We start from the raw sequence: 19,694 nt of genomic DNA, 5'->3' as shown, positions 1-19,694 counted from the left end.
CAGGAACCCATCCCCACCGCCCCACAGGCATCCATCCCCACAGCCCTATGGGATCCATCCCCACAGCCCCACAGAGATCCATCCCCACAGCCTCTAACAGGAACCCATCCCCACCGCCCCACAGGGTCCATCCCCCTTTGCCCCGCGGGGCCGATCCCCGTTTCCCCGTTTCCCCACGCGGGGGCGCTGCTCCCGGCGCGGCACACGGGCCGGCCCCGGGCGGCACAGCGCCTTTAAGAGGCTGCGGCGGCGGCGACCGCGTGACGTCACGGCGCTGCCCGGAACTCAGCTGGGTTTCCCGCACGGCTGTTCCCGGTAGCCTCCCCTCCCCCCCGGTCCCCTGCACCGCCTCTGCCCAGCGCACCCCTGCGGCGGGAGGCGGCGTCATCCGGGAATAGCCGGGGGGGGCAGCCCCCTCCGCCGAGCGCCGTGACGCGGCGCACGGGGGCCGCGCTGATTGGCTGTTGGAGGCCGGCCGGGGCGGGGTCGCGGGAGCACCGAGTCGCCATTGGCAGTGGGATGATGACGTCACGGAGAGGTAGGGCCGGGCCGCAGCAGGTCCGGTCCCTCGGCGCAGCCGGACGAGATCGTCGCCGTCACCGGGAGTCGCCGCCCCGCCCGCCGGGACCGCCGGTGAGCGCGGGAGGCGCGCGGGCGTTGCTCGTCGCCGGGAGCCGGTGTCCCCCGGGCCGGTTTGGGGCCGGGGCGGGAGCGGGGCCGGCATCTCGGGATGACGCGGGGGGGGGCCTGTCCCGGCTCCCCCGTCACTGGAGGTCCGCGCCTCGGTGCGGAGCGGGGTCGGTCTGTGCTGCCCGGGTCGGTCTTCCGGGCTCGCACCGCACACGGCCCGGCACAGGGGCAGAGCCCGAACCGGCTTCTCGGAGAGCAAAAAGCGCCGGGACCGGCAGGGCCGGAGGAGGTGCGGCCCGCCCGGGTCCAGCTGGGCATGGGCCGAGGCTGGCACGGTGCCCTGGTTTCGGCGTTCCCGTGCGGAACGAGGCACGGGCTGGTGCGGCTTGTCCCTGCGCTCCTGGCATTATGCTGATGCCAGGACTCAGAACCAGGGCTGGGAGCCGAAAGGGTGGCGCGGGCACACCGGGGCTGGAAGACCCGGCTGGGATCTGTGGAGCTGCGAGCTCCCGGCTGTCACATGGCTCTTGGACTGCAGCAGCAGCAGCTCGGGGCCTCCTGCCCGGACCGGGCCTTGCCTCGCTTACTGTCCCCGTGGGTGCTTGGTGTGACGGGTGGTGGCCGAGCAGAGCAGTGGAGTTCTGCAGCTCGGGAGAACGAGCCCGAGAGCTCTGCGGGAGCTGACAGTGCTGCCCGCTGCTCCTGCCCCCGCGGCTCCCGGCACTGCGCTGCTGCCCCGTGTGGGGGTGGCTCCGGTCCCACGGGCCATGGGACACCCCCGCGTTCCTGTCAGAGGGACACAGCCACGAGACTGGCACTGCGGGGGGAACTGGGAGGGTGGGCTGCCCTGGGGCCACTCCCTTTGCACCTGCAGGGACTGGCCCTGCCTGGTGTGCACATCGGGGAGCAGACCCCGCTTCCACCCTGAAGGTGATCGCTGTCACTGTCACTCCCCCAGTCGACTCCTCCAGTCTTCTGCTTCCTGTGGAGCTGCTGGAGGGGCGGTGACGGCGGACAGGAGGGGTGTGGGCTGGGTGTCCCCTGCCCCGGGGTGGATGGTGACAGTGTCACTCGCAGCTCCTGCAGTGGGAGTTCCGCTGGGATGGACTTTGGAGAGCTGTGATGAGGAACTGTGGTATGTGGGGTGAAAGGAACTCATGCCATGACTATGAGGTTGCCATCTCCCTCCTCCTGTTGCAAATCTCTGCATCACTGTTTTCCACCTCCAAGGCTGGCTTTGAAATCGCTCCAGAGGAGCAGAGCCAAATTCTTCTAGCAGCCTTTCCAAATGGGCTCTTGTGCTGCCGGAGCAAATGGCCGCTGTGTTGAACAGTTTTCCATCGGGCTGTTGATGGTTGTGTGGAAGAGAGGGCAGCGAGGTGCCTGGTGCTGGTGTAGGGACTCTGTGAAGCATTGTTGATGGCATCTGTCATGACCCTGTGATGACACCGTGATGATGTGGCCTGTGCAACTCTGTCAGTGACTGAGCTTCATCCTACTCATGTCACTGCAGGGGGCATAGAGTCCCGGGGTCCTTCTAAGGCCCTTTCCAGTGACTCCCCCATACACGTTGCCCCAGGACTCATTGTTTGTTGTGGGGGCACACGTGAAGGGTGTTCCCAGGTGTGTCCCAGAGATGAGAAGGCAGACAGAAAGCAGTTGCAGGGCATTTTGAGCAAGGTGGTTGGAGTGTGCAGAGCTGTCCCGGGCTGCTGGTGACACTGCGCAGCTGGGCCTGACTCTTGTGCTCTGCCCTTGCAGGGAGATAAAGAAAGATGAACTTTAGCTCTTGAGCTACTTTTAGCAGCTCTCTGAGCTCTGGACAGCATGTTTACCCCGGAGCTTGCATCATGCTGTGTTGGTCCTGGCCATGTTGGCTGCTCTCTGGCTCCATTCCAGAGACGGAGGAGAGGCAAACCGCAGAGATGGGCAAGCCCGGCGGAATCAGAAAGGTTCAACCCTCAGATCTTTAACCCAGGCAAGGGAGGCTTCCCGTTGGTGGGGCTGGCCAGGTAGAGGCTCCTGCGTGGGGTTCCAGGGCTGGCAGGTTTAGAATTTCCCTGATAGTGGTGCCTGCTGCAGTAAGGAGTGTCTTAGGGACCCATTTCCTCCAGGAATGTCAGAATGCCTTGTGTGGATGCCGGGAGGAGCTGGAATTTAGTGCTGCAAGCTGGCTTGTCCTGCAGCTGTTTGTGGCAGCGGGAAGTGGCTGAGTCCCGTCCAAGTGCTGCTGCCGCGTGGCAGCCTGGGAGCTTTGCTCTTGGCCCTCTGGTGCTCTCAGATTGTGACTCCAGCACTGCCCTGAAATGCCGAGATTGTGGCTTTTAGTTGGAACATCTGCTTGGATCATGGGTCTGGATGTGGCGTCTAGTTCAGTTTCTGCAGCCTGATGGCCCATGAGCCACTTGGCACCAGGCACTGCTCAGGTAGCTGGCTCCTGTGCCATGGTGCTGCAGCGCTGTCCTCGGCTCAGAGCTGGAAACACTCCTCTGGCAGGAGCTGGGCTGGGGCAGCAGCTGCTGCTGTTTCCGGAGGGGCTGGTGCAGCCCCCCCGCCCCTGGTGCATGGCGCAATAGGAAGCGAGGCAGCTGAGCTCACCGTCCCGGCGGGGCACTCCCTGTGGGGCTGGTGGGCTTTCGCTCTTGCCTGGCCTGTGCATTTGTTGGGTTTTCCCCCCAGCAGCAGCACCGCTCATGCTGCAGGAGTGGCCTCCAGGACCGAGTGGAAGGGCTGGGACCCTGCAACTGCTGGGGCAAGAGGGAGCATTCCCCAAGCCGCTGCAGCTGAGAACTGGCCACAAAGAGCTGAACGCCCTGTGGAATGGGGGCTCCTCTGTGCTGCCCCACACGCAGCCCTGGCCCATGGCTCACAGTCCAGCCCTTGGTCTGCAGCCAGGTCTGACTCCAGAGCTGAAGGAGTCTGTTGTCTGCAGAACCTTGCATGGCCACTGGCTCTCTCCTTTCGTCTTCACTCATTGCTCCATTGAAAGCAGGTTTGGTTCATGTGGACTTCCCTGAGGATTGCACCAGAGGGTTGTAGTTCAAGGTTATTGTCCTGCTGCTCCTGCCTTTGGGGCTGTTCAGTGCTGTGAAGTTCTAAAAACCTCTCTGACTCCCATGTCAGTGCCAATGTCTGTCCCCTCCCGGTGCCTCAGCTCACAGATGCCTTTCCTTCTTCCCACCCAGACAAATGGGGAAAGAGTCCCTTGGGAGAGCAGGATATGCAGTGATACTGCATCACTCAGCGCAGGGACCTGTGGGAAAAGCAAACCGCTTTCTTTAGGGAAGTGACTGCTGGTGTCACGCAGAGCTCTGCCTTCGTTTTCCAGCACAGCTGGAGTTCCCTCGTTAGCGTCAGTTTGATTTCCATTGATACAAGTCATGAACTTGAAAATTGCTCCTTCCTTGTTTCTGTAGTTTCCCGGCAGTCTCCGCCTTCTGCACTTACTGTAAGCTCCACAGCCACTTCCCTGCCTCCCAGCAGGGCCGACCAGGGGTGCCTGTGAGACCAAATTAAAGCCTCATTCCTACCTATTGCCAGTGACCAGCCTGCCTGTGCCAGCTGTCCTGGAGCACTGTGCCCTGGGCTTGTGCCTTGGCTGTCTCCGATTCTGGCCCCCTCAGCCTTTTTCAGAGGGGTCACAGCTGGGTCCTGGCAGGAGGGAGCCAGGAGCCCACTGGGAGCCATCTCTGAGCCACGTGTGTGCCCATCCCGGCAGGTCTCCGGAGCTGGCCAGGATGGCGCAGTGGAACCAGCTACAGCAGCTCGACACGCGGTACCTGGAGCAGCTCCACCAGCTCTACAGTGACAGCTTCCCCATGGAGCTCCGGCAGTTCCTGGCCCCCTGGATTGAAAGCCAGGACTGGTAAGGCCTTGTGAAACGCCAGCGAGGGGACTTTGCTCGGAACACCCACCCGCAGGGGTCCGAGTGGGCTGGAGGAGCTCTGTCACTTTCCCTGGGTCCTTGGTGTGGTGGGACTGACCTTCCTCCCTGGGGCTCATGTGGCATCGAGGGAAGCAGGACTATGCATGGAGTGGGACTCTGTGCACTGTGTTAGACCCTGGACCGGGAGAAGAGGCAGCTCTGAAGCAGGGGGATGTCCCCATCCAGGGCTGGCTAACACTGACTTCTGTTGTAAACGGGGCTGACACAGAGCACTGATACCTGGATCCCATCCGTAAGCATGTGGGACGTGCTCACACACATGAGGTGCTGGTGTGCACCATCTGCCTGGTGCTCTGGTCTACTTGATGGTGATCGGTCATGAGTTGGACTCGATCTTAGAGTCTTTTCCAACCTAAATGACTTTGTGATTCTGTAAGCTGCACAGGGGATGGTGGGTGTGAGCAGAGCCCCCCTGCACGGTCCTGTGCCAGGCACTCAGGGCTCTCTCCCTCCCTTGTACAGGGCATACGCTGCCAGCAAGGAGTCACACGCCACGCTGGTGTTCCACAACCTGCTGGGGGAGATCGACCAGCAGTACAGCCGCTTTCTGCAGGAGTCCAATGTCCTCTACCAGCACAACCTGCGCCGCATCAAGCAGTTCCTGCAGGTGAGGTGGGAAGTGCCAGCTTGGCAGGGGTAGGCATGGTGGGGAAGCTGGTGAGAGTCCAAGCAATTCCTTTGCACAGCTCACCGTTCACAGCCCTCAAGGATGTGGAGATCCTAGGGGTTGCCTTGTGCCTGCTGACCGTGGGTTTTTCCACCCTTTACAGAGCAGATACTTGGAGAAGCCAATGGAAATAGCCCGCATCGTGGCTCGCTGCCTCTGGGAAGAGTCCCGGCTCCTCCAGACTGCTGCCACTGCAGCCCAGGTCAGTGGCCAGGTATCCCAGGGCCTCCATCCTGATTCCCGACAGCCAGGACACAGCCTGGGTGTTCTGGCTGGTGTGGCGAGCTGGGTGCCCCCATCTCTTCTCTCCCTGACCATGTGCCATCCTGGAGCTGATGCTGAAGTGAGCAGCTGGTTGCCCCAGCTGCTCACTGTGTGTTAGGGATGGGGTGAAGACCCTGCAGAACCTCCTCAGGCTGGGAGGGAGCATCCCCAGGCTACAGCCCTGTCCTAATGCCCTTCTTGTCCCCTCTGCAGCAAGGGGGACAGGCAACACATCCAACGGCAGCTGTGGTGACAGAGAAGCAGCAGATGCTGGAGCAGCACCTGCAGGATGTCAGGAAGAGGGTGCAGGTATGTGTCTTCTTGGGCACCTTCTGCTTTCCCCACCACAGTTCTTGAATGCTTTGAATGAAACCACATCTCTTGCCTTGCAGGATCTGGAGCAGAAGATGAAAGTGGTGGAGAATCTCCAGGATGATTTCGATTTTAACTACAAGACTTTGAAAAGCCAAGGAGGTAATGACAGCTCATTACCATTTGCAAACCACAGTGTGTTCCAGCAAGGAAACTTGCTGGAGAGGTGTTTCAGCCTCCACTCCCAGCGGGAATGTGCTCAGGCTCAGGGAATTTGCATGGCAATTGGAGAAACCTGGTCTTTTGTTTCTACCACTGACGCTGCCCTTGAGGGAGCTGAACTGAGCTTTGCTGTAAGCACAGCAGTGGGGTGGGGAGGGATTGGCCTCTGTGGGTGCAGCAGAGCCACGGAGGTGCTTGGATGCTGTGCCAGATTCCTGCTTGGCTATAGGGCGCTTTCAGGGTGCCTGCACTTTGCCGGGAAGTGTTGTGTTGTTGTGGCACTTGGAGAGGTGGGAAGAGTCCATGTGTGTGGCTCTGCACAGACATGCAGGACCTGAACGGGAACAACCAGTCGGTGACCCGGCAGAAGATGCAGCAGCTGGAGCAAATGCTGACGGCACTGGACCAGATGCGCAGGGTAAGTGGGGCAACTGGCCCTCCACATTCCCCTGGGTGTAGATCCCTCTTCTTCAGGGTCGGAGTTTGGTAGCTCCTGCATGGCCAGAACCAGGAGCAGTGCAGCAAGCACAGCCCTATGTGACTTCTTCCTTGTCTCTGAATGTGAAACTTGCGGGTCCGTGGGGGAAGTCACAGGGTGCTGAAGGTTCTGCTTTCTCTCTTGGCAGGGCATAGTGAGCGAGCTGGCTGGGCTGCTGTCAGCCATGGAATATGTGCAGAAGATGCTGGCAGATGAGGAACTGGCAGACTGGAAGAGGCGGCAGCAGATTGCCTGCATTGGTGGCCCACCAAATATCTGTCTGGACCGGCTCGAGAACTGGTGAGAGCTGGCTGGGACTGTGTCAGTCCCCAGAGCAGTGGCCCTCATACACCTGCAGTGGAGATGAGCTCTTGGTCTCTGGAAATGTTCTTGCAAAATGGTTTCTGATGCCAGCACATGTGAACATAGCCTGAGCCACGATGGTGGGCACAGTGCTGGAATGGTGTCCCAGTGTCCCCAGCTCAGTGCCTGGGGGATTCTGAGGCTGCTGAAAAGTTTCTGGCCCTGGTGTCACCTGGGCACGTGCAGGTTTTGTTTGTAATGCATGGCCTAGAAAAATGCTTTGGGCTTGGAGCCACAGACACACTCAGTTCTTGGCTGGTTTGGCATGGAGAGCATCTTCTTGCTTGGGAGGAGGAGGGCTCTGCAGGCTGGATGGTGTGGGCTTGGCAGCCAGAGCTAATGCTGGTTCTCCCTGCTCCCCTAGGATAACCTCTCTTGCTGAATCGCAGCTACAGACCCGGCAACAGATCAAGAAGTTGGAAGAACTGCAGCAAAAAGTATCCTATAAGGGTGACCCAATTGTCCAGCACCGGCCCATGCTGGAGGAGCGGATTGTGGAGCTGTTCAGGAACCTGATGAAAAGGTGCTGAAGGCAGGCGGGAGCCACAGGCAGTCCTGGTTATGGCCACGGGTGGAGGGTGGGCAGGGAGGTCTGACTGTGGTGCCTGTGCTGTTCCTGCAGCGCTTTTGTCGTGGAGAGGCAGCCCTGCATGCCCATGCACCCCGACCGGCCCCTCGTCATCAAGACAGGCGTGCAGTTCACCACCAAAGTCAGGTGGGTCACCGTCCCCACGGGTGAGGGAGGGAGCTGTGCAGGGAGGGCAGCTGGGATCGCTCTCTGAAGATGCTGCTGCAAATGCAGCCCCCAGCTTATCTGGGGAGTGCCAATGCTGGGAAGGGATGGATACCAGCAGGATGGATCCCAGAGGGATGATCCCAGCAGGCTGGAGTGCCGCCCACATGACTCAGTGCAGGGCTGGCTGGGGATCCACCATGTTCCTGGAGGGAGCTGGGTTCCGGTAAATCCCCTTGTGGGGGTGGGAAGCATCAGTGCATCTCTGGCCAGCTGCTGCTCAGCTGGGCCATATTCCCTGCCAGCTTCCATGGAGGGAGGCTGCTCTGACACTGGACTCTGCTCGGAGCTCCCTTGCCCTCTCCCAAATCTGGCTCGGAGTAGTGTGGAGGGTGTTTGTTCAGAGCCTGGTGTGGGCAGTCAGCAGGCCAGCCGAGCTCCTCAGGATGCTCAGGGGAGCATCAGCACCTCCCTGTTTCTGAGGACAGGTGTCAGGGCTAACATGTCCTGGGCCTTTGTGAAGCTGTGCCCAGGGCCACCAGAGGAGCTGATCCATGCTGCTGGCTGTGCCAGGTGCCCTGTGGAACAGGAGGTGCTTCTGTGCACAGGATGTTCATGCTCTGTGTCTGCTGACTCTTGCAGATTATTGGTCAAGTTTCCAGAGCTGAACTATCAGCTGAAAATCAAAGTCTGCATTGACAAGTGAGTCCTGTGCTTCCCTTCCAGTGGCACTGGGTAGGCTTACTGGGATGGGACTGATTCCTGCTGCCCTTGGATTGGGCTCCATCTCCACACTGAGGGCCAGCATGGCCCCCAGTTGAAGGGGAGGGTGCAGGGTGGCGCTGAATCCTGAGGGTTCATCCCCATGTGGGAGAAAAGCCTGTGGGGCTCATGCTGGGATACAGCTAGCACCACACACCAGCTTGTCTGCATCAGGGTGGGAAGGCCACTGCCATGACCTGGTGTCTCTTTCCCCTTTCCTAGGGACTCTGGGGATGTTGCAGCACTTAGGGGGTAAGTGCACTGTTTGCTTTGGTCATTTTTTCTTGTTTCTGCTTTTACTCCTGGCAAATATTCTACCACGCATTCACTCCAAGACAGCCCTGTCAGCCACACTCTTTCCTCTTCCCAGGTCCCGGAAGTTTAACATCCTGGGAACCAACACCAAGGTCATGAACATGGAGGAGTCGAACAATGGCAGCCTCTCAGCAGAGTTCAAGCACCTGGTGGGTACCACGAGCTCCTGGGCTGCTCCTGTACAGCCACGTGTCGTTGTGGTGCTGCTGCAGCCTGTCCCTCTCTCTGCAGACCCTGCGGGAGCAGCGCTGTGGGAATGGAGGCCGAGCCAACTGCGACGTGAGTGTAGGGGGCCCTGGGAGGGGGACTGGCCATTGACAGGGGCAGCTGAGCTGGGAGGGGATGCAGGAGCCTAGCCCTGAGGTGGGGGATCCACTGGCACCGATTGGCGCAATGGCAGCTCGCCAGGCCAGCCCCGAGCAGGTGTGCCGGGCCTCGTGGTCACGTGTTGGGCTGAGGGTGGGTGTCTTGTGGTGCTCATGGTGTCCCCTTCTGCCTCAGGCCTCGCTGATAGTCACTGAGGAGCTGCACCTCATCACTTTTGAGACAGAGGTGTATCACCAGGGGCTGAAGATCGACCTGGAGGTGAGGCATGGGTCACTGTCTTCTGCCACCATGGGCCTGGGGGAAGAGGAGCCCTGGGAGTTGTCCCAGCCCACGGTCGCATCCTCTCTTTGCAGACCCACTCGCTGCCTGTGGTGGTCATCTCCAACATCTGCCAGATGCCCAATGCCTGGGCGTCCATTCTGTGGTACAACATGCTGACCAACAACCCCAAGGTAGGGCTGGCTTGGGGAGGCAGCAGGGCAGGTGTCAGGATGGGGGTGTCATGGTGAGAGAGGGAAACAGAGGCCGGGGAGCGAGGCTGAGGCAGGACCTGGCCCTCCTCCTGTCCCATGTCCCACTCAGGGCTGTGTGTTCCCTCATGCAGAACGTGAACTTCTTCACCAAGCCGCCCATTGGGACCTGGGACCAGGTGGCAGAGGTGCTGAGCTGGCAGTTCTCCTCCACCACGAAGCGCGGCCTCAGCATTGAGCAGCTGACCACACTGGCAGAAAAACTGCTGGGTACGTGCTGGGTGACGTGGTGTGGTGTCCTCCCATCCCTCTTGTCCCTTGGGGTGACTCCCCACCTCTACATGTCATCCAAGAGTGAGGCCCGTTTTTGGCCTGAGAGCTGTAATTTTCAGTTGCTTGGTTTTCTTCCAAATGACACAAACCCTGGAAATGGTGTCTTTGGAAGAACAATTCTATTTAAATGGTTGTGTTCTTTTTCTCTGCCAGGACCAGGCGTGAATTACTCTGGCTGTCAGATCACCTGGGCCAAGTTCTGCAAGGTACAATTCCCTCTCTTCCCTGAGCAACTTCCCTTGGCTATTCCCTTCTTCCAAGGTGTGCTAGCAGCCTCTCTCTCTGCCTTTTCCTCAGGAGAACATGGCTGGCAAAGGCTTCTCTTTCTGGGTCTGGCTGGACAACATCATTGATTTGGTGAAGAAGTACATCCTGGCACTGTGGAATGAAGGGTGAGTGCCAGCCCAGAGCCCATGGTTAGGCTGGGCCTTGGAAGGGGTCCCACAGGTTCCATCCTGATGGCATGGGGTGCCTTGTCCATGTGCAGGTGTACTCTCCTGGGATACTTTTTGCTGGTTCAGAGTGAAAACTCGCCTGGGAATCCATAAAATGTCAGTGGCCAGGCTGAGTCCTGCTGTTGAGCAGAGCTAGCAGGGCTCACAACCTGGAGGAGCTGCTCCTGTGCCCTGACCCACATTTGTTGTGCTTGCTTCCTCCTGCCCAGGTACATCATGGGGTTCATCAGCAAGGAGCGGGAGCGAGCCATCCTGAGCACCAAGCCCCCGGGGACCTTTCTGCTGCGCTTCAGTGAGAGCAGCAAGGAAGGTGGCATCACCTTCACGTGGGTGGAGAAGGACATCAGTGGTACGAGCTCTACCCTCGCTGCCCTGGGTGCCTGGCTTGGCATTCCGGGTTCCAAAGGGGGCTTGGACCTTCTGATAAGCACTTGTCCTTTGTCCTTGTCCCAACAAGCTGTCTGCCTGGGTTAACTTCTGAGCCTGGCTGCCCTTTGCTGGTCTTTACCTTCTGGGTGTCTGTGCCCATGTGCTGCCCACGGACACAGTTTCCTACGGCACTGAACCCAGTCAGGTCCCAGTCCTGCCCCGTGGTCTGCTGAGTGCCTAGTAGAGCTGATCACTGCCCCAGGCCCATCTTGTCCCTACCGCTCTGGGAGTGTCTGAGGGCAGTCCTGCCTTTGTCCTGTGCCAAAATTCTCCTTCCTTGCACAGGGAAAACGCAGATCCAGTCGGTGGAGCCTTACACCAAGCAGCAGCTGAACAACATGTCGTTTGCGGAGATCATCATGGGCTACAAAATCATGGATGCCACCAACATCCTGGTGTCCCCACTGGTGTACCTGTACCCAGACATCCCCAAGGAGGAGGCGTTTGGAAAGTACTGCCGCTCTGAGAGCCAGGAACACTCGGAAGCAACGGACTCAGGTAGTCGTTGATTTTCTGTGGCTCCTTTGTCACAGGGAGGCTCTGGGGATAGCACTGGCTGTCACCAGCCAGGACCCTGTGCCATCCCTGGAGTGCACAGCCACAGTGTGGGACCAGCCATGGGGTCCCATGGGGTATGGGCAGAGGGTGAGTACCGCCTGTGCTCCGGGGAGTGAAGGATTTGTCCTTAGGTGGCTGATGACAAAGCTCCTCCCTCCTTGCAGGTGCTGCTCCATACCTGAAGACCAAGTTCATCTGTGTCACCCCGTGAGTGTTCCTGGGGGGTGTCTGTCAGTGCTTGGAGGGGTGTTTATGTGCTCAGCCTTGCTTGAGGGAGAGGTTTCCTTCCTTCCTTTCTTTCCACCTCTGTCTGAGCTTTGCTTGGTTACTGTGGGGTTCCCAGCCTGGGGTGATGGTGGGGGCTGAGCCAGGCTCCGGTTGCTGCCCAAACCACAGCCCTGTTCTTCCCCTCCGGGGCCCCTTTCCTCTGGAGAGCTCTGGGGGCTGCTGGGCCGTGCCTGGGGGGCCCTCAGCGGGTAGAGGGGACGTTAGAGAGCTCTGGCCAGGCCCTGACTCCGGAGGTTTCTGTGCTTTCCCTCGGACAGCACCTCCTTCAGCAACACCATCGACCTGCCCATGTCCCCGCGCACCCTGGACTCGCTCATGCAGTTCGGCAACAGCAGCGAGGGCACGGAGAGCAACGCGGGCGGGCAGTTCGGTGAGTCAGGGGGGGCTCCCGGGGGCCCTGGCTGCGGCCACGTGCGGGCCCCGTAACCCTGGCTGTGTCTGCCCGCAGAGTCGCTGACCTTCGACATGGAGCTGACCCCAGAGTGTGCGTCCTCGCCCATGTGAGGGGCTGCGCCGGCGCACGGGGCCCTCCCCGGGCTCAGCCTTCCCACCTCCAGAGCGCTCCCCTGGATTTGTCCCACTCGGCTGCAGCTGCGCTGGGCCTGCCCTCGGGAACAGCTGGGGGCCAGGGTCCCTGGATGGGTCAGGTCCTCACCTGACCCAACAGAGCAGCCCCTCTCTGGGGTGGTGCCATTCATCTCTGGGGGAGGGGGATGAACCTTTTTCTATTTCCTTCCATAACAGTTTTTTATTATTTTTGCTCATTCAAGTGCCTATTTGCCTCCGATTGCAGCCACAGTTCCTACAAACGCTTCCACAGCCCCGGTCCCGCTGCTGGAAGCTGCTGCCCTGACTGCCCGCACCTAAACCCACAAGACCCTACAAGTCTGGAATTGCAGAGGGGATTGGCCATGTGGCAGGGTCTGCCCTGCTGCTTCCAGCACCTCCTAGAGCTTGCAGGGTGCTGGGGTGGGTCCCCTCTCTGCACCTGCCTGGTCCTGGTTTTGGCCAGGATGACCAGCACAGGGTTTGGAGCTGCAGGGGGATGTATCCAGATGCTCCCTCCCTGGACTCAGCAGGCGCTGCCCCTGCTGGACTCAGCCTGGGTTTGCTGGGAGCCCAGAAGTTCGGGAGCTGCTTGTGCTTGTCCCCAGCTTCCTGCTTCGGGCACAGTGGTCTGGCCAATGCCAGCAGCCCGGGCTCCTGTTGGGATGGCTGGTGTCCCTGGGGTAGGGCAGTGCTGCTACCCAGTACTGGCACCTGCGTGTAAGCAGTGTTTGCAGCTGTGGCCCATTTTGGGAGCTGGGTGAAGCCACAGGGGCTGCTGGCTTCCCTGTGGCCAGGCTGGTGCTGGGAGCATGGTTTTGCTTCCAGCACTGTGCTGAATTAGACCAGTTAGACCCTGGGGAACTGGTGGAACCAGCATGGCTGACAGTGGGGCACCTGGCCTGTCCCTTTCTCTCTGGGTTGTGAGAAGCCAGGCATGGGGTCTGCAGCTTCTCGGGGGCTTCATGTGGATTTCTGTTGGAGGTTGGCCCTCACAGTTAAAGTGGGAAGGGGCAAGAGTTGAAGGGAGCAGGTGGATGTGAGGAGAACCTGCTGCGGGGCAATGCAGGACAGTGACATGGGTGTTGTGAAAAGGCAGGTGTCCTGACTTTTGGGGGGGGTTGATGGTTGTGGTCCTGCACTTACCAAAATTGGGGGAGCCCTCCTGCCCTTTCCATGCAGTGGGCACACAGATACGGATGAGCAGTGGAGGGGTGGGGGAGGCAGTGGGAGAGCTGTCCCCCCCAAGTTGCATCACAGCTGGTGGGCAGGGAACCAGAGGGCAGGGGGAGGATCCCCATGGCCGTGGGGTCTGGGCAAGCCCCTCCAAGCTGTCTTTGGAACAGGATGGGGGGTCCGTGGCTGGCCCTGGGCATGCTCAGAGGGGATGAGGGCCCTTTGCCCCTGTGCTCGCTTGCCACAGCTGCCTCCAGCCGCAGTCCTTGGAGCCCAGGGCAGCATTCAATACTGTAAAAAATTTTATTTTTTGTATATTTTATTGCTGTATCTACAGGCTTTAACTTTCTCCAAAATAAAGGCCCTGAAGCGACGTGCTCTGGGGTGTGAGCTTGGCTCTGCCTGTGGCACCCGCCTGACCCCGCTCCGGGAACTGGGGCCTCCGTCAGCGAAACGCAGCCCCGCTGCCGCAGCTGCGGTTTGCTCGGTGCGAACCAGCTCCAGTGCTGCCGGCACCTGCCCGGCACGCGTGGGCAGCTGCCCCTTATTGGGGCCTGCAGGGCCCTTCCCGGGGCACGCAGGGGGAAATCGCCGTGTCCTAGCCCGTGGTTGCTTTCTCTGCCCCAGAGACATGCCTAGGTCTCCTCCACTTGTGTAAAGGAAATGCTGGTGCCAGCGTGGGAGGACACGGCTGCACTGGGGCCCTGCTCTGGTTGCTCTCAGCCCAGGGTGTCTGGGGCTGCAGTGGGGGCCCCTGCGAGTGCTTCTGCCCTGGGGCTCAGTGGGCTCGGGGTGGAGGTGACTGGGCTGGAGCTGGGGCTGGGGACAGCAGGTCCCAGGCTCTGCAGGGCAAGGGGTGGATGGGTGTATGAGGCTGGGAGCACTGGCTGGTGACAGTGACATGCTCTGCCCACAGGGCCCCAGTGGATCCCACCCCAGCACTTGCACCCCTAGCCCTCTGCACTGCCACGAAGAACAGGATCATTCCAGGGTTTGTGCTCTGGTGAGGCCAAGAGGGAGAGATTATTTCTGTGTCAGAGCAGGATTAAGGGGATTGTTCATGCGGGTCATGTGGAACTGGCTGTGCTGGATCGTTTGAGGCACTGGAGGTGCCCTAGAGCCTTCTCTGCCCTCTTTGTGCCCTGGAGCATCCTGCTCAGGTCTGAGCTGACTACATCCCTGCTTTGGGAACCAGCCCCATTCCAGGACTCCTCCATTTTATGGTCAAACCAAACCAGGGCTCTGCCCAGATGCCCCAAACCCATTCCTGCTCCCCAGGCACCTGTGTTGGATCATTGCCTGCCTCAGCGGTGCAGCCCAGGGTGCTGCAGGTGGGGGGCAGTTCACAAAGGAATGAGGCCCAGCCCCTGGGCAAGGATCCCCTTCTCCTGCCCTGCAGGTACCAGCTCCCCTCTGGCAGCTGCAGGATGGAATTGAGAACCCAGGACTGAGGAATTTTCTTACCCATCTGCAACCTCTGGGGTTGCCGCAACCCTTTGGTGTCAGGAACATGGTGTCTCATTCCATATTCCTGCGGATCAGGGGTTTCTTATCTCCCTGGGCACACTGCATCCCTGCTGGAATCTGCCCTGCTCAGCCAGGGGCCAGCCCTGAGTAATGGGGTTAAGGGGCCACTGCTGCTATCTCGGGGTTCCTACTGTCAATGCTCTGGGTGGCAGCAGGCTGGGAATGCCTGGAGCCTGATGTGCAGCAGGGGGAAGGTCCCTGTGCTGCGCTGGTGAAATCCCTGCAGGGCCAGGTGCAACTGGGCCGAGGGACACTTTCCAACATCCTGTCCCCCTCCTTCTGCCCCAGCCAGCCCTGCAGGGCTGCAGCCCTCGCTTTCAGCCTGTGCTGGGGCATAAGGTTGTTTGTGGCTCCAAAAGGAGGTCATGGGGTGGCTTTGCTCCTTGCCCGGGGCCACAGCACAGTGGGGAGGAGTGGGGACAGTGTCTGAGCCAAGCGTGCAAACGGATTAGGGGTTTCCAAATGCAGATAATCCGCTTGGGATGCGGACACTTGCGTGACGGGCACCAGGCGGCCCCCTGGGGATGGGCGGCCACCTGGCAGGGCAGCCCTGGACCAGGGGCAGTCCAGAGCAGCCGGCTCGTGTAGGGTCTCACTGGTACCTGGGGTGTCTGAGCTGTGTGATATTGACAGTTCCCGGGGAATAAAGCAGCAGACAGGGATTAGAGAGGGCCACAGCTCATCCCTAGGGCCAAGCAACTGAATGAGCAATGCTGCAGTGGGGGCTGGGAGGCAGAGAGCCCAAGAACCTGCCTGAGGGTCTCCTCTGCCCTCCCAGCTGCTGGGTGGGGTCCTCCCACAGCAACACACACTGAGCTGCAGAGCACATGCCACTGCTGCCCAAGCCAAGAGTTATCCCAATCCCTGCTTCCAGTGCTCAGAACACAACAGTCAAATATTGCATCACGCTCAGACTAGTACACAGCAGAGCAGAGCCAAGCAGCGATGTCTTCCACTGCCACCTGTGGCAGAGGTCAGACCCAGAGCTCCAGCGTAGCATGGTCTTCAAAGCCACCACCTCCCAGCCATTCCAGGAGGACACAACCTACCTGTTTCCCTACAGCTGTCTCATCCTGGCTCAGAATGCAGCATTCGGCTGTGGTGGCACCAGCACTGAGGGCACTGCTCGCCCCAACACAGGGTGAAGGGCCCTGGCCCTGGTGCAGCCGCTGGACTGGGCTGACCTGTGGCAGCGCGTTTGTGGCAGGAGCGGCTGGGACTGAGCGGTTACTGTGGCAACCTGAGCCCTGCAAGGGAGAGCAGGGATGCAGGGAGAGGGCAGGGATGCATGGGGATGTGCAGGGATGTTGGGATGCACCAGCGTGGGGTGGGGGGCCAAGTACAGCCCTGCTGCGTGTGCTCCTGATGCCCCCAGCCAGCCCCAGCACTGGGGTGGGCATGTGATGATTGTGTCCTTGGTCCCAGCTGGGCTGTGGGTGCTGCTGGGCCTCCCCCGTGCCCCCTCATGTGCAGAGATACTCACTGAGCTGATGGAGGCTTCTGGTGCCCTCTGCAGACCCAGCCGGGCTCTCGCTGCCCTGGGTATTTCAGCAGCAGGAACTGGGTGTTCTTTCCCAGCTGGAGGAACTGTAGAGGAAACAAAGACTCTTTGCCCAAGCATGGCACTGCTCGGCTGCTGAGGCCAAGCGTTTGCTGGGTTGTTCCCAGCCATATCCAAGTGGCTGGAAGCAGAGGTTTCCTGTGGAAATTCTGCCTTGGACAAAATGTCGTTTCCGTTTTTTGCTGGAGCAGATCATCCCGTCCTACTGGCACTAGGGACCATCAGGCCAAGCCTGTGCCAGCGACGAGCTTCCCTGGTGCCCCCACTTTCCCCTGCCCATGGGCTGGCCGGGTTCTGGCAGGGTCTGTGCTGCTGCCCTGTCCCCTCGGCCGCTGGCCTCACTCTCCACAGGCTGCCTCTTGCACCAGCACCGGGGCTGGAACCCTGCAGGGCCCATCCGGACTGGTTCTCCAATGGGACCTTTGTGGGAAAACATGAATCTGTGACTAATATGGGGATTCATCTGGTTCACATTAACTGGGCTGGATTATCACGACAGGGTTTTGTGACCTCAGCATAGACCCGGGAGTGTGAGGGACCCAAAGCAGGGCTGGGGTGGGCCTGGGCTCCCCCGTGAGACATCCTGCTTCCCAACAAGCAGGAGGGGATGGAGCCGAGGCTGTGTGTTGCCCGCAGGTGACGTGGTTGGGTGTTTGTGCCTTGCCCAAGCCCTGCACCCTGCACATCCCAGGAGCAGCAGGGAGGGCTGGAGAGGAGCCTCGCATACAGGATGTGCCTGGAGGGTAGTAGCCAGAAGCATCAGGACCTCTCCAGAGCCGCCTAAATAAATGTTTCCACTCCTGAGAAATAATTAAGACCCTTGAGATGCCACTTAGAGAGGAAGGCTGTTCTGCCTGCACTCTTTGCGCTCCTGCTCCAAACACAGAGGCAATTTTCTCGGAAATCCATTACAAAGCTCCAGGCTCCCTCTGTCCCCGGAATGCACAGCGTCATTCGGCATCCTGCTGAGCTCATGCGAGGTGACCACGCGTCCGGCTGTGGTTCAGCCTGTAATGCTCACCTTCCCAGAGGCTTCCCGCGACTTTCTGAGGACCAAAGAGAGCCAGGGCAGATCTAGAGCCGCTTTGGGGCAATGCTGGGGGAGAGATGGGGCAGAGCCGGGGGCAGCCTCTCCATCGGTCAGTGCTGCAGTCACAGTTCCTCTCCTGTTCTTCTCCTCTGGAAAGGAAGAATTTCTCCTGGGTAACATCCCCACCAGTCAGCTCAGAGTTTTCCTTGGGACCTGGTGAAAACAAATTGGGATTGGATTGGATTGGATTTTATTGGATTCCATTTGCCCTCTCAGCATGGAGCACTCTCCACTTTCTCTCCCATCACTAATTTATTTTTCCTTTTTTCCCCCTTTGTACCAGAAAGGGGAGGGAGAAGGGAGGGAAGTGAGAGGGAACTGAGGGTGTTTTGTGTACATCTTCCAGCTCTCCCAAGCACATGTGGCTGTGCAGGTCTCTGGCACAGGGAATGCTGTGTCCCCAGGATCCTCCAGATACCCCTGGATATGTGGTGCCCAGACAGAGCCCCAGCAGCCACAAACTTTGTGTGTGACCTTGATTCTCTGGCCTGAGCAGCCAGTGCCCGCCTGGCTGACTGCACCAATGGGTTATGTGGGCCAGGGATTGTGAAAGCCGTGTGTTCGCATGATGCAACTCACCAGAGCAAGAGTGTCCCGGTCAAGCAGGGTGGGCAGGCACCAGGGCCCTGCGCTGCGTTCTCCATTCCTTTTCTTTTGTCTCAGTGAATACAGACAGTGTGGGAGCTGCTGGCTTCACGTTGGATGCCTGTCCCTGCTTGCCAAGGTCCCAGCTCACCTCCCTGTGAGGTCTGGAGTGCCCCAGGAGCACTGGGAACCGCAGCCAGGGCTCTGCTGGCAGCGGCTCAGCAGCGATGTGTCAGCCTCTGTGCGTGAGAGTCTCCTGAGTGGGTGAGCGCAGGCAGCAAAACATTTGGTGAGAGCTGGGGGCTGTTTGGGCTGGAGTCACTTATTCAGTCATTCACCAGAGCTGCTCCAGACACAGAGTGAGGATGGCAAGTTGGAAAGCACCGTTTTGTGGCTGGTGTTTGCATGGAGCAGGTGCTGGGCTGGTGTCTGCCCAGCCCACAGGTATTTACCTCTTGGAAGTGTGAAGCTGGATGAGGCAATGAGGAGCCTGAGCTGGAGCTGGAGGACTTCAACACAAAAGCAACAGATAAAAGCACAGTGGCCAAGTGATTTGCAATTGCTGGTGCATCAGCTGTCTGAGAGCGATCCTGTTCCAGCGCTGGCACAAAGGAGAGACAAGCCCGTCCTTCCTGGATTCCCACCGGGGAAGGGTCACCTGTGCTTCTACCAGCCCAGGGCAGGACAGGGACCTGTGTTGGCTGAATTTCCCTCCGGAGTTTTTTCAGGCCACAGAAGATGAACTGGTAACGAAAGTGAAAGCCCAGGACATCCCATGCGGTGGGGTGCGAGCGCTGGGGCAGAACGAGCACACCCAGTATTGCTTCCTGCCGCCGCCTCTGCCCATCACCGCACAGCAGCCACACCCCGGGGTGCCCATCACCCGGGGTACCCCGCTGCCCTGGGGCGTCAGTGCTGCCAGGAGTGGCAGCTGTGCAAGAACTCCTCAGGATGGTTTTTTTTATGGCCGCTGTCAACTTTCCCTGTTTGAGCAACTGCAGAGGAGCTGGCAGCACCTTGGGTCTCCTCACAGCTTGCAGGGGACGTGGCAGCTTGGAAGAGGGGGATGCAGTGTCTTGTCCCAGCAGGTGCCTGAGGCTGCGGCAGCACTGGGGATCTTGACCGTGCATGTGGCTGCAAAGTGTCAGCCCAGGCCTGCGGTGGGAAGGAGCACCGTGCAGCCACGGTTGTTTCACACAGAGGGCCCGGTGTCAGCACAAGGCAGCCTTGCAGCCATGTCTGTGGCCACCTGCTACTGATTTGGTCACTCTTGCTCCCAGAACCAAGGCTTGGTGTTGCTTTGGGCTTCCCCGGTACTTACTGCCAAATTCTGGTGCCGGTTTGTGTCCTGCCAAAGCTGCTGGTGTTGAAGCCTGAAGCTGTTTTGGATTCTGCCCGTGCCTGGTGGTAGTGCCACTACTCACTTACTCACTACTTACCCTGTGCCATTACCTTGTGCTGGTGCTGGTGGCGTTAACCCGTGCTGGTGCCCGGTACCGTCACCCAGTGCCACTGCCTGATGTCATTATCCAGTGCCTGGTCCCGGCACTGTTGCCCGATGCCCAGTGCCGTCACTCAGCGCCATTACCTGGTGCTGTAACCCAGAGCGGGGTACCGCTCCCGTTACCCGGTGCCGTTCCCGGTGCTGGCGGGGGCA

At 59.7% G+C, this 19,694-nt stretch overlaps 1 protein-coding gene and 1 long non-coding RNA gene across 7 annotated transcripts; one reads left to right on the top strand and one right to left on the bottom strand.

Annotated features, from left to right (window-relative positions):
• Positions 1 to 541: 541 nt before the first annotated feature.
• Positions 542 to 13,669, top strand: STAT3 (signal transducer and activator of transcription 3). Of its 2 annotated transcripts, none has more exons than XM_068996794.1 (24): positions 542 to 633; positions 4,349 to 4,495; positions 5,039 to 5,183; positions 5,347 to 5,445; positions 5,721 to 5,816; positions 5,900 to 5,981; positions 6,365 to 6,459; positions 6,668 to 6,819; positions 7,247 to 7,405; positions 7,505 to 7,597; positions 8,258 to 8,317; positions 8,600 to 8,629; positions 8,748 to 8,841; positions 8,924 to 8,971; positions 9,194 to 9,277; positions 9,373 to 9,471; positions 9,624 to 9,759; positions 9,976 to 10,028; positions 10,120 to 10,214; positions 10,487 to 10,626; positions 10,992 to 11,204; positions 11,429 to 11,471; positions 11,810 to 11,922; positions 12,001 to 13,669. In XM_068996794.1, the coding sequence occupies exons 2-24, from the start codon at positions 4,368 to 4,370 to the stop codon at positions 12,054 to 12,056; spliced, it is 2,313 nt and encodes a 770-aa protein (XP_068852895.1). In that variant the 5' UTR covers positions 542 to 633; positions 4,349 to 4,367; the 3' UTR covers positions 12,057 to 13,669. The 2 variants fall into 2 exon arrangements, with proteins under 2 accessions (XP_068852895.1, XP_068852894.1); XM_068996793.1 differs by having other exon boundaries at positions 10,992 to 11,207.
• An 85-nt stretch (positions 13,670 to 13,754) lies between these two features.
• Positions 13,755 to 19,665, bottom strand: LOC138099507 (uncharacterized). 5 transcript variants are annotated; one of them, XR_011146732.1, is made up of 6 exons: positions 18,490 to 19,665; positions 18,032 to 18,380; positions 17,384 to 17,605; positions 16,285 to 16,388; positions 15,851 to 16,048; positions 13,755 to 14,116 (listed from the first exon to the last, which is right to left on the bottom strand). It is a non-coding gene; the product is annotated as an uncharacterized lncRNA (long non-coding RNA). The 5 variants fall into 5 exon arrangements; XR_011146733.1 differs by having other exon boundaries at positions 18,032 to 18,293; XR_011146735.1 differs by having other exon boundaries at positions 18,032 to 18,780; positions 19,477 to 19,665.
• Positions 19,666 to 19,694: the final 29 nt, after the last annotated feature.

This window comes from Aphelocoma coerulescens, chromosome 27, assembly GCF_041296385.1.
Source record: "Aphelocoma coerulescens isolate FSJ_1873_10779 chromosome 27, UR_Acoe_1.0, whole genome shotgun sequence".
Taxonomy (NCBI): Eukaryota; Metazoa; Chordata; class Aves; order Passeriformes; family Corvidae; genus Aphelocoma; species Aphelocoma coerulescens.
The sequence above is the reverse complement of the archived record's forward strand: the minus strand, read 5'-3'. Positions and strand labels throughout refer to the sequence as shown.